At 47.2% G+C, this 11,848-nt stretch overlaps 2 protein-coding genes across 3 annotated transcripts; both read left to right on the top strand.

The window, feature by feature from the left end:
* The first annotated feature begins 112 nt into the window (after nucleotides 1-112).
* Nucleotides 113-3,324, top strand: apex2 (APEX nuclease (apurinic/apyrimidinic endonuclease) 2). The gene is made up of 6 exons (XM_037478698.2): nucleotides 113-290; nucleotides 401-484; nucleotides 711-891; nucleotides 1,173-1,316; nucleotides 1,422-1,491; nucleotides 1,875-3,324. Exons 1-6 carry the CDS (start codon nucleotides 176-178, stop codon nucleotides 2,958-2,960), a joined length of 1,680 nt encoding a protein of 559 aa, XP_037334595.2. The 5' UTR covers nucleotides 113-175; the 3' UTR covers nucleotides 2,961-3,324.
* A 581-nt stretch (nucleotides 3,325-3,905) lies between these two features.
* Nucleotides 3,906-11,629, top strand: LOC119223579 (sodium-coupled neutral amino acid transporter 3-like). 2 transcript variants are annotated; one of them, XM_037480931.2, is made up of 18 exons: nucleotides 3,906-4,054; nucleotides 5,021-5,071; nucleotides 5,189-5,322; nucleotides 6,750-6,822; nucleotides 6,928-7,012; nucleotides 7,134-7,249; nucleotides 7,744-7,817; nucleotides 8,003-8,095; nucleotides 8,188-8,269; nucleotides 8,381-8,463; nucleotides 8,615-8,673; nucleotides 8,779-8,907; nucleotides 9,086-9,165; nucleotides 9,284-9,384; nucleotides 9,470-9,594; nucleotides 9,970-10,114; nucleotides 10,257-10,360; nucleotides 10,473-11,629. In XM_037480931.2, the coding sequence occupies exons 4-18, from the start codon at nucleotides 6,782-6,784 to the stop codon at nucleotides 10,575-10,577; spliced, it is 1,422 nt and encodes a 473-aa protein (XP_037336828.2). In that variant the 5' UTR covers nucleotides 3,906-4,054; nucleotides 5,021-5,071; nucleotides 5,189-5,322; nucleotides 6,750-6,781; the 3' UTR covers nucleotides 10,578-11,629. The 2 variants fall into 2 exon arrangements, with proteins under 2 accessions (XP_037336828.2, XP_062421977.1); XM_062565993.1 differs by having other exon boundaries at nucleotides 6,741-6,822.
* Nucleotides 11,630-11,848: the final 219 nt, after the last annotated feature.

The raw sequence follows: 11,848 nt of genomic DNA, 5'->3' as shown, positions 1-11,848 counted from the left end.
AAATACAACAATTTTATTTTAAACCACAAAGACGAAACTAAAGAAAAATAATAACTCCGCTCACTTTCACTTCCGCTCGTGCCTTTCTCTACTTCCTTTGTACTTCCGGGTGTTCACATTGTTGTCTGGCTGCGGTGTCCCCTGTCAAACAACGGTCAAATATTCATGAATCACAATGAAAATCGTTACCTGGAACATTAATGGCATAAGGACTTTTAGGGGCGGCATTAAAACGGCCCTTGATTCCCTGGACGCTGACATTATTTGTGTCCAAGAAACTAAAGTGACAAGTAAGTGGTGTCAGGGGAAAACGTGGAGACGGGCGCGGCATGACGTCAGAAGAAGTCTGTTTATAAGGAGGAATAAAAAAAAAAGTAAACTCAAAATGTGTCCCCCACAGGAGATCTCCTCGATGAAAGAACTGCCATCGTTGAAGGCTACAACTCGTATTTCAGCTTCAGTCGAGGGCGCAGCGGCTATTCAGGTGCATTGTTTTGTCATATGAGCATCATTTGACCTTATTTTTGCCCAATTATATTTACCGTTAGTTTAACCGGAAAAGACCCTAGAATAAAAGTGCCATAATTAACTTCACCCCACGGGCACTTACTGGAGCCACAGAAGATCCATGTTACCAATGACTCTTTGCAGTGCTGACACACGCCGAACTGCTTCAAACTAACTCCCCATTCCCTTGCTCACGTGCACAGGGGTTGCCACTTACTGTAAAGACAGTGCAACTCCATTTGCTGCCGAGGAGGGTCTCACAGGTCTGCTAACCAACCACGAAGGGGCCGTGGGATGCTACGGTGACCAGAAGGAATTCAGCAGCGAGGAGCTGCAGCCTTTGGACAATGAAGGACGAGCCGTTATCACACAGCACAGAATCATGTAACAGAAAATGTTTTTTGTTGTTGTCTTAAAACAGGCTTTTTGCATGTTATATTTGCTTTAATGGGGATCTGTGCTCAGGTACTCTTGCACTAGAATATACCTTGTAATCCTTACTGGCGTCTTCATTTTTAGTTTCCTTTAACTAGAACAGTGCAAGTCGTAGCTGAAAACGTAGCGGTTGATGAAGATCAGGGGGGAATGCGTGTGTAATTCACCTGTTAAAGCAGTGGTAAACTAAGGTGAAGGTGTCTCTTTTGGATTCTGTTCTTCCCCTACAGGTGTCGGGAGAAAGAGGAAATGGTTACTGTAATCAATGTATACTGTCCTCGGGCTGACCCTGAAAAGCCGGAGCGAAAGCAATTCAAACTGCAGTTCTACAAGCTGCTTCAGTGTCGGGCTGAAGCCATACTGAAAGAAGGGAGGTGAGACTTTCCACAGTTTTTACATCTTATTTTGGAAAGTGTATCGTGGGAACGTCCCCTTTACTCTTTCATTTGAGTTAATGGTGTCTCTGTTGTGTTTTTCAGCCATGTGATTGTTTTAGGAGATGTAAATACATCTCACCGGCAAATAGACCACTGTGACCCCAGCGATACTGTGAGTTGGATGATTAAATACTCTCATATCCATGTTTTTGTCTCGTCGTAATTTTTCAAACGTGCTTAATCAATGTCTTGTCGTAGCAGGAGAAAATTACTACCACTGTCATATCTGTATAGTATATAGGAAGTTTATCTTAGTTTATGACACCTGAAACGAGAGTTATCTGTTAGCAAAGCTGTGACCAAAGGTTACGCAACCCGCTTACTGTTTGCCTTACATTTCAAGTGCCTAACTTAACAACAACAAAAGGAGTAATCAAACCAAAATAATAAAATAATATTAGTTTTAAAAAGTCTGCTTCTGCCAAAAAATGCAAAGAATATGCTTATTAATAATAATAATGAAACTCCACCTTCTTTGTTTTTCTCACTGCAAAGGATGATTTCAGTGAAAACCCTGGAAGGAAATGGCTGAATTCCTTCTTGCACAGTGGCAGAGAAGAAGTGGCAATGAAAGCGGAGGATCCCAATGAAGAACCCGACGCAGCTTCACAGGACGCCGGTCGCGGCGGGAAATTCGTGGACACCTTTCGCCTCTTCCACCCGACCCGCACCAGCGCCTTCACGTGCTGGAGCACGCTCACCGGAGCGCGACAGACCAACTACGGCACGCGCATCGACTACGTGCTCGCCGACCACCGACTCGCCCACGAGCAGTTTGTGGCAGCCGACATCATGCCGGAGGTGGAGGGGTCGGACCACTGCCCCGTGTGGGGGCGACTGGGCTGCCGTCTGCTGGCCGGCCCCAAGCCCCCCGCCCTCTGTACGCGCTACCTGCCCGAGTTTGCCGGCAAGCAGCAGAAACTCTCCCGCTTCCTGGTTAAAGTGGACCAATCGGCGGCGCGGTCGGAGAAGAGCGCTGCGTTGCCCGGGTCTCAGGAGGAGGGGGAGAAGAGGGAGAATTCGAACCCCTCCGGAGCGGGCAGCGTCGGCGGCAAAAGACGGCCCCCGACATCAGACCCTGCTGCGCCGAAGGGGAAGAAGACAAAGACAGTGAAGACGTCTCCGAACCCTCAGGGGAGCCTCCTCTCCTTTTTCAAACCCAAACTGAGCAGCGCTTTCCCCTCCGCCGGGGCCCCTCCGCAGCAGTGTGTGGAAAAAGCCCACCGAGTGGGCGCCTCCCACAAAGCGCCCCGGCCCGGCGGGGGCACCCAGCTGAGCACGAGCAGCGGCGGCGGCGAGGACGATCACGCGGCGGCGGCGAAACCTCTGACCGCGCGGCGCGCTGCGGGGAGCCCGGACGCCAACAAAGGGGCGTCCTCGGGGTTTTGGAAGTCTGTTTTCCACGGGCCGCCGCCACCGCCCTGCTGCAAGGTCCACGGGGAGCCCTGCGTGCTTCGCACTGTGAAAAAGGAAGGGCCAAACGTGGGCAAGCAGTTCTTTGTGTGTGCCCGTCCTCAGGGACACGCGTCCAACCCGGACGCTCGCTGTAATTACTTCACGTGGGTCGACAGGGGGAAGTGACGTGTGTTCTCTATGGTTCTTCTTCTGACCTGTCGTTAAACCTTCCGCTCAAACAAGCACTGTAAGGATGTCTCGTCATTTGAACTATTTTGATTGTTGTTAACTGAAAAAATAATAAACTATTTTCTATAACTTTGAGTTATAAAGGGCTTTGTTAGTTGATTCACAGAAAATGTAATACATTTTTCTGGTGAAAAAAAATATATATATTAAATATAATCAGGTTTCAGTGTTTTCTGTGAGGATTTGCACCATTTTTATTCAGTTTTATTCAGTGGTAAAAATGTTCTAAGGGATTTGAACAGGTGTTTTTTGCCAAAATTGTTGCTTGTATTTCCCACTTTTTATAGACTAAAAGGTGTATCAATTAATTGAAGTGGGAAGGACTTAGTTGTTTTATCTATTCACACAATTCAAGCAATACAAAATAATCAATAAAAAAAAGTAATAGAAATAAATGAATCTCTTGCTTCTACTGAAGCAAAGTAAAACTGACCTAACGGATGAAAGTGCTTTACATCATAGGGGTTTCATTCTACAGATTCAGCCTGCTCAGAGGTTTTCTTTAGCCTCGTAGTGTTGGTCCCCACTAGATGGAGCAGGTATTGGGCTGATGGTATGAAGCTGAAGAACAAAGAAGGAAAGAAAATTGTTACTTCACAGAGCTTCAATTGTTATCTACCGACACCAGCAGCACGTCGCAGTTCAAATATAACCGCTGTAATTTAGGTCAGCAGGCCGAGTATCTCAAATCAGGATGTGGCTTTTATTTATCACCTTTTGGCATTTAGTTAAAAGGGCAAAACGCTGAGCTGAACATTGACAGCTGCTAAAACCTACAGTTAGTCTCAAGTTGTTCATGAAGAGAGCGATGTGTGTGCTGCTCAGGAACAGGGAGTGGCTTGTTGATTTGTGACATGGCATTACTACCGCCTTCCCTCTCACTTCTTTTTACGGCCCTCACGGCTCCAGGGAACTTCTCTGCTTCGCGAGAAGCTCGTTCGTGACCTCATTCGGCAAACAGGTTTTCTCCTTTCTCCTGTTGCTTCGTCCCGGACGGAGGACGTCCGTCTGCGCGACTGTTTCCCCGAGTGGTGAGTGCCAGAAAAAGGGCCGGCAGGCCGGCAACGATGCAGACGCTCCAGCATTACACAATTTCCCATTCATACACGTGGGCAAGTGCTTCAGAAAATGGTTGTCACTAATGCCAACGAAAAGGTACCGAGAGCAGCGGTGTGGTAACGTTCTGTTCAGGTGGCTTCTGCTCAGTTTCTTAGCCCTGTTATATACCAATGATGTCCCTTTCTATTTTTTTGACATGCTGGCAGTTCTTTTCAGACTGACTTGTGATGGGAGATCCGTTTTGACACATACAAGTATGTGGATGTGTGGACCTTTCCGTTGTTTTTAATGATATCCAGCTTTCTGAAGAAAAAATGTCTCAAATGCTTCTTAGAGGTATGAACACTGCCACTAGATGAACACAAGACAAGGACACGTTTTCCACGGGTGGGTTTGTGTCACGGCGAGATAAAGCAAACGTGGGTGTTTCTCGGGTGTGCTGAGAAGCCCTGTATCTCGGTGGAGTTGACCTTTATCAGCCAACGGAAATGTGGTGCCTGAGAAGCAGAGGAGGCCGTAAGCCCGAACAAGTTGGAGGCGCGTGTCTCCGATGATGTTCAGCCAGTGTGCCGAACAAGGCATGTGTGTGTGTGTGTGTGTGTGTGTGTGTGCGTCCACGTGCTCGCTTGGGATCAAGTTTGCATGTTTCCACTCTCGAGCACACATCACATGTGGGCAATCTTAAAAAAGCACTTAACTCCTAAGCTAATTACCATCCCTGTGACCTCCGGCAGGATGCAAACGGTCAGCGAGCGGCAGCCAATGGCGTAACAAAGCCCCCCCTCAGCTGTCCCCCCCGCCTCCTTCCCAATTGCATAGTCTGTTATGACATGCTAATGTGTTTCTAGTATGGACCCCCAGAAGCTCTGTTGATTTCATTGGTTCCTGGGATTTTCCTGTGGTTCACCTGCTTGGATTAAATGACACGCCTTTTTCAGGATGGACCCCTGCTGAGTGGATCCCTGCCGTGCCTCTTAAATCCACCACAGGTAGAGTCACACCTCCACAAAGGGTTAAATATGGGTGTTCTTCTTTCCCGCTCACTCCTCCTCGCCTCTAATCTCTCTCACTCTCCCCCCCCCCCCTCTCTCTTCTTCACCAACAAGGAGCTTTGGAGGGACTCAGAAGGACGAAGCTGTACACAAACATTGGGAGGATTTGAACATTGAGTTCACGTTCACAAGGATTCCTTCTGTTAACAATCAGAGGAGAAAACAAGCCTTGTTTCTCAACCACGAGGGTAAGTTGCTGTAAGGTGTGTGTGTGTGTGTGTGTGTGTGTGTGTCACAGACTGTGAGAAAGGAAAGAGCTGTCATAATGACTGCGCGTTGCGTCAGACAGGAGCCACGTGGTACTTACTGCTTTGATCGTAAAGCTTCAGTAAGATTTACTGTGTCTAACTGTTAGTAACCACGTCCTTGTGTAAACGAATATGTCATATTCATAAACATGTTCTAAATGACAGTGGGCTGTTCAGATGGAAAGAACAGGGGCACCATATCTATTTTTACTTTGTTTGAACTGTTTCACTGTTTCCAGTGTGCACAAGCTGCTCACACGGGCCGTTGGAATATTTAACTTGGAACCGGTTCGTGGTTAAAGTTTCTCCATCTCCCCCTACGTGTGAATGCAAAGAATGTTCCCTTTTTAGAACCTGGGTGGTAATAAATCCATCTCAACCTTTCGTGAAATACAATGAAGTAAATGTCATAATGTGACTGACATTGGGTGGTCGTGAACAATGGTACAAATGGGTTTGTAATGTAGCTAAAGACAGTTCTCTAAACTAAATTCGCCCTGGGGCCAGTGTGCAGGGAAACGGCTCCTGTATTTAGTCCAAATAGCAAGCGGTTACACAGGAAGCCTTTGTCCGTCTTCGTGGCCCCTTCGGCACCGGCCAACAGGCTGCAGGACTTATTGTAGCCGCTGATCATCATTTTAAAAAAAAGAAATGTGTGAGCTTTGTGTGAAACGCTCAAGGAATGGCTCAGAGCAGACCCGCATAGAGAAGGAAAGGATCCCATGACCCCGTGTCAGCAGCACGGACCTACGCCGGTTCCCAGAGGTCCGTCCACGCCCAGCTTTGAGTGTCCCACGGCAGATTAGAGCGACATAAGTCCTGTGACAACGGGGTTTTTTAAAAGCCTTTCGCGTGGAGCTTTAAATGGTCCTGCGTTGCAGGCGTCGGCGGTTTGCTGGACTCTTCTCCAAAAGGGAGAAAAGAAGAAAAAAAAAGAAGAAAAAAAGCAGTGGAAGAATCACAGCAGCTCGCGTCTCAAGACTTTAAAAATAGGTCGGCCCTTTTAAAAACCACATTTCTGAGCTGTAGTTATACTTTGTTGAATGCCGTGTTCCACGGAGCGGCCACTGCCACATTACCCCATATTTATGGAGCCAACGCCGTACATCTGTCTCACTAAAGGAATGTGTACGTATGTCACCATTCTTACCGTGGGACCCCGTTAACGTTATCGCTCATGCACACGGACGCCATGGAAAGGTCACGGCACACGCAGAGGTCGCACAACAGAAAGTTGGCCAAATCAGCGCACGAAGGTTACGTTTGTTGTGTGAAAACAAACATCTGAACAGTAAAACACATGCCAAGTTCAAATCAAGAGCGTTTAGCATTAATTAAACGACGTGTCTTTTTTCTAGACCTGGCAGTTTGAGGTGGACTCTCTCTGGCGTCAACCACAATGGAGCTTCAGAAAATGAATGGACACAGCAGAGACGATGGGTAAGACTCACAAATGAACAGTAACTACTGAGTTACTGTAGTTCAAATATCATTATTTATTTATTTTTGGGCTCCTTCCAACCAGTGATTTGTGTCCCGTTGCAGGTTTGACGGTTTGGATGCGTTGGCCGAACACGACGAGTTTCTCCCACATAAACCTGGCGTCAAGAGAGAAAGCCGCTTTACAGACGTGAGAGGCCTCTGTTCAGCAAAGCTTTCAGAATAAAACTTGATTTGCTGCAAATCCGACACAGTCGCTGACAGTGATGCTTTTGATTTGCGTAACCTAATCTGCTGTCCTCCTCCTGCAGTTCGAGGGAAAGACTTCTTTTGGCATGTCCATCTTTAATCTGAGTAACGCCATTATGGGCAGTGGAATTCTGGGACTGGCTTTTGCGATGGCCAACACTGGAATCATTCTTTTTCTGTGAGTCCACGTTAAACACGGTCCTCATTCTGGCTGAACGCTGTGCTGTACGATGGTGTGTGTTTCCGCCCACATAGAGACGTGCGTGAAGTCGGCGTACGCGCACCATCCTCGGGGCGCGTTTGGTTAATACACAGTGAAGATTTTTAAGTCCTTTTGGCTGGTTCTGGTTCTGGTCCTTTCACGTCTAGAAATAGGAGGCTCTGTTTCTGTCCATCTGCCTTTTAAACCTGCAGGTGTAATACTGCATACAAACAAACACACGAGCCTAAATCTGATTCGAGTGTTTAAAAATAGCCGGCGGTGATCAGATCCAAGACAGTGGATCAGTGTGGCCGGTAGGGGGGGGGGGGGGGGTTCAGGCTATTTTCACCCTATGTCATCATTTAGGATAATAAATTAAGAAGAATGTTCGGTGGGCCAATCTAAATGTTGTCCTTTTATTTTTAATTATTTTAAATGAAATTGTATTTCCCGAATCTCTGCTTATTCAGAATCCTGTTGGTATCCATTGCCATTCTGTCGGCGTATTCCATTCATCTCCTGCTGAGAAGTGCTGGGGTTGTTGGTAAGCCGATCTGTGATGCTGCAGTTTTTAGGTCGTACTGAGCAATATGCGAAGGAACACAGAGACTCAGTCATAAAAACACTTGAGTTGATTAAACATTTTAGTCACTGCCTTGATTCAGCCTATTTCTCAGTCCGGCATCCATGACTCATCACACTCTTTTATGTATAATATATTTCTTTTAGGCATCCGGGCTTATGAGCAGCTCGGGAATCGGGCCTTTGGGGCCCCGGGAAAAATGCTGGCCGCTTGCATCATCACAGTCCACAACATTGGAGGTAAATGATGGCCACGCTGCTTCCTCTCACTTCATTTCATGCGTGTGTCGTCTATCAATGTGAGCAGCTGTTTTCACTTCCTTTTTATTCAGCGATGTCCAGCTACCTCTTCATCGTCAAGTCGGAGCTGCCCCTGGTCATCGAAGCTTTCCTCGGTATACCCAAAGACACGGGGTGAGTGTCAACCAGATGTTCAGACGACGTTTCAGTGTTTTTTTTTTTGTTTCCCGATGTTCTGATTTACACCCCCCCCACCCCTCCCCATCCCATCCGTTTGTCTCCTAGAGAGTGGTTCGTGAATGGAAACTACTTGATCATGATTGTTAGTGCTGGCATCATCCTTCCTCTGGCACTCATGAAACACCTCGGTATGTTTTTCATTCTGTCGTTTTGCGTTGGACTCTTTTTTTACCGCGTTTGCTTTTTGTTGCTGAGCTTGCTTTCGTGTGCGGTGTTGAAATGAAACTACCATTACTTCCACCATCTCATAAATCACGTCTTACCACCTTTGCACCGCAGGTTACTTGGGCTACACGAGTGGCTTCTCCCTGTCCTGCATGGTATTTTTCCTCATCTCGGTGAGCTGCAGCCAGAGACACACACACACACACACACACACACCCAGAGTACGCCACTTGATCCAACGCGTTGTCTTTGATCAACCAATCGGTGCGTCTCCTCAGGTCGTCTACAAGAAATTCAACACGCCGTGTCCACTGGAGGATGACCATCACAACGTCACTCCCGCTGCTCTTGATCACGCTGTCCTTAACGCGACCTGTGAGGCCAAACTGTTCACCCTCAACCCACAAGTACGACAAAGAAAACAAAAAAAACAACGAATCGCTGGCTGGACATTTATTTCACTGAGATGAGCTCAGCGTGTTGCCTCGACAGCATTGAGGCATGTTGTGTCCACAGCGGGGGAAGGAAACCTCGCGCAATGCTCTGAGGGGTCGCTCGCTGACCTTTGGCCTGTTTGTTTCGCAGACGGCGTACACCATCCCCATTCTGGCGTTTGCTTTCGTCTGCCACCCGGAGGTGCTCCCGATCTACACTGAGCTACGAGAGTGAGTCAGAATGTGGTCGTTGCTTTTCACAGAAAACGCTGTCGAAACGCAGTTTTAGGTAAAAAGGAACTTCATGTTTTTGCTTCTTCTCTTTAACCCCCCCCCCCCCCCCCCCCAGTGCCACCAAGAAACGGATGCAGAGCGTCGCCAACGTCTCCATCCTGGCGATGTTCCTCATGTACCTGCTCACGGCTCTTTTTGGTTACCTGACCTTTTATGGTGAGACACTACGCTGAAATGAGAGATTTGAGAGTGCTGGGAATGAGGAAGGAGCGCATGAGGCAAAGGCTTGTGTTGTGCGCAGATCGGGTGGAGTCCGAGCTGTTGCACACCTACAGCCAGGGGGGCTCGCTGGACGTCCTGCTGCTGTGCGTGCGCGTGGCCGTGCTGGTGGCCGTCACCCTGACCGTCCCCGTGGTCCTCTTCCCGGTGAGACACCCGTCACCTACAACAGCGTCTGTTAGGGTTTACGTTCACTCTGCACGATGAAATCATCTTGAACCTCTGAGTATTTAATGCATAAAGATGTGTCCACATCCACATTTTGTGCATGTGAGCTTAACATGAAATAACTTCAGTGCTGGAGCCTTCTTAGAATAAATGCAGTGCAAGGTTTTTATATCGAACCTAAACAAATGTTGAAGATAACGTAGAGCTTATCATTACGTAACATCAGTTCAATGACACTTAAATTTTACCCGAGGTGAGAAAACAAGATCGCCTTCTCCTTTCATGTAGTTTCGTTTGTAAATTCTAAGTAAGATTAGGAGGTATTCAACCCTTTCCGTCCTTCCCCCCTTGTAGATCCGCAGGGCTTTGCTCCAGATCTTGTTCCCTGAAAAACCGTTCAGCTGGTTGGTCCACATCGGCATTGCCTTTGGCCTCATCTTTGTGGTCAACATACTGGTGATCTCCGTGCCCTCCATCCAAGACATCTTTGGCCTCATCGGTACGTGACCGTCTGCTTTGGGGCTTGGGCCCCATTTTTACAGTGTAAACTATAAAATGTGTAAACTGTGTAAGCATTAAGCTACTGTACACAACAATACATTTACTCACGTTTTGTCTTTTGTCATCTTTGGTCCCTTCAGGAGCCACATCTGCCCCCAGCCTGATCTTCATCCTACCGGGAATCTTCTACATCCGCATCGTTCCCGAAGACCAGGAGCCACTTCGGTCCAGACCCAAAATTCAGGTGCAACTCAGTTCCTTCAGCCATGAAATGTACATTTAAAATCGACTTTTTAAAAATTGTATTTTTAATGTGTTGTTGATGCAAAAGTCCTTTTTTTGTTTTCCTTCTACAGGCCGCCTGCTTTGCTGCCCTGGGAGTCATCTTCATGATCATGAGCCTGTCGTTCATCATTATCGCCTGGGTGACCGGGGCGTCTCGGAACAAAGGCGGCCACTAGCAGCAGAGGCCCAAGCAACAGAAAGCCAACCGAAGCTCTCCCTGTGAGCGCGGTACCACTCACCTGTTCGCCCCAAAGCCAAAAGGGGAGAGCTTGGTTGCACCAAGACGAAGAATACGAATGACGAACCTTCGACAACAAACGACAAAAAGACAGCATTTTGACATGATATGAGGAGGACACAGCGACGGCTGAATGAAACCCTCGTCACGCCTCACATAGTCACCATGTTGTTTGGAGGCACGCGTAGAAATGCAAAAGACAGCAAAAAAAAGATGAATGGGAACGACGTGACTCAAACGGAAATCCCATTTTAGAGTATGGATGTGTACGGTTCCCTTGGAATAACTCAGTCACTGCCAAAGTCTTCCAATCTACTTCCCCAACAACTCACATCTTACGGGGACAGAATTTTCAATAAACTTCACAGATTCACTCTTGGGTTTGACCCGCGAGGGTTTGGGCCTGCAGCTCCACACTAAGCGTTACTGTGCCCTAAAGCGCAGCATTTCATGACGTTTACATGGAGTTCGAGCAACGTTACTGATGTGAATTTTGTGTTGTATATATATATATTCTGACAATAACTTGACTGTTGTGGAAGTGATTTCGCTGTTTAAATAATCCAACGGACACGGTGCAATTGGGCTTTTGTCTGGCCGCTGCTCACAAAGGTCAAACACAGAGTCGCCTGTGAATCAACATGGAGGTTGTTTGTACGATTCTTTTTTATGGTCGTAAAAAGAAGTATTTTCTTTCAAACCAAAGAATATAATATTGCATCTCATCAAAACGGGGTCTAGAACCCTATTTTCTTTTTTTTTTACAATGTCTAGCAAAGGCCATTAAAAAATGTGAAATGTTAGTGTGTTAGCAGTGTCATAAACTGTTCCATTCTGTGATCAATGGGTTTTAAGGTGTTCAAGTGGAGTTTGTCTTTTAAAAATTTGACCAAAAAAATATTCGGACTTTCCTTGTTCATCCTGTAAATGTTTAAGTTAACATGAGCGTTGCTCTCTGTCAATAAAACACGTCTTTTGTTTGTTACAAAAGTGACTTTTGAATCCCATTTCAAACGCTCGGGGGGGGGGGGGGGGGGACATGACACCCTGCCTCCCCCTGAACACACTCATTTGTGCACCAGAGAGAAAGAAGAAAAGTGTGTGTGGGGGTTAGAGAAGTGCGGTTATGCGTTTCCTGCTTTCAGTCGATGTGTGCGTGTGTGTGTGTGTGCGCGTGCGTGCGTGCGTGCGCATGTGTGCGTGTGCGTG

Source organism: Pungitius pungitius, chromosome 1, assembly GCF_949316345.1.
Source record: "Pungitius pungitius chromosome 1, fPunPun2.1, whole genome shotgun sequence".
Lineage (NCBI taxonomy): Eukaryota > Metazoa > Chordata > Actinopteri > Perciformes > Gasterosteidae > Pungitius > Pungitius pungitius.
This window is presented reverse-complemented; position numbering and strand designations above follow the sequence as displayed.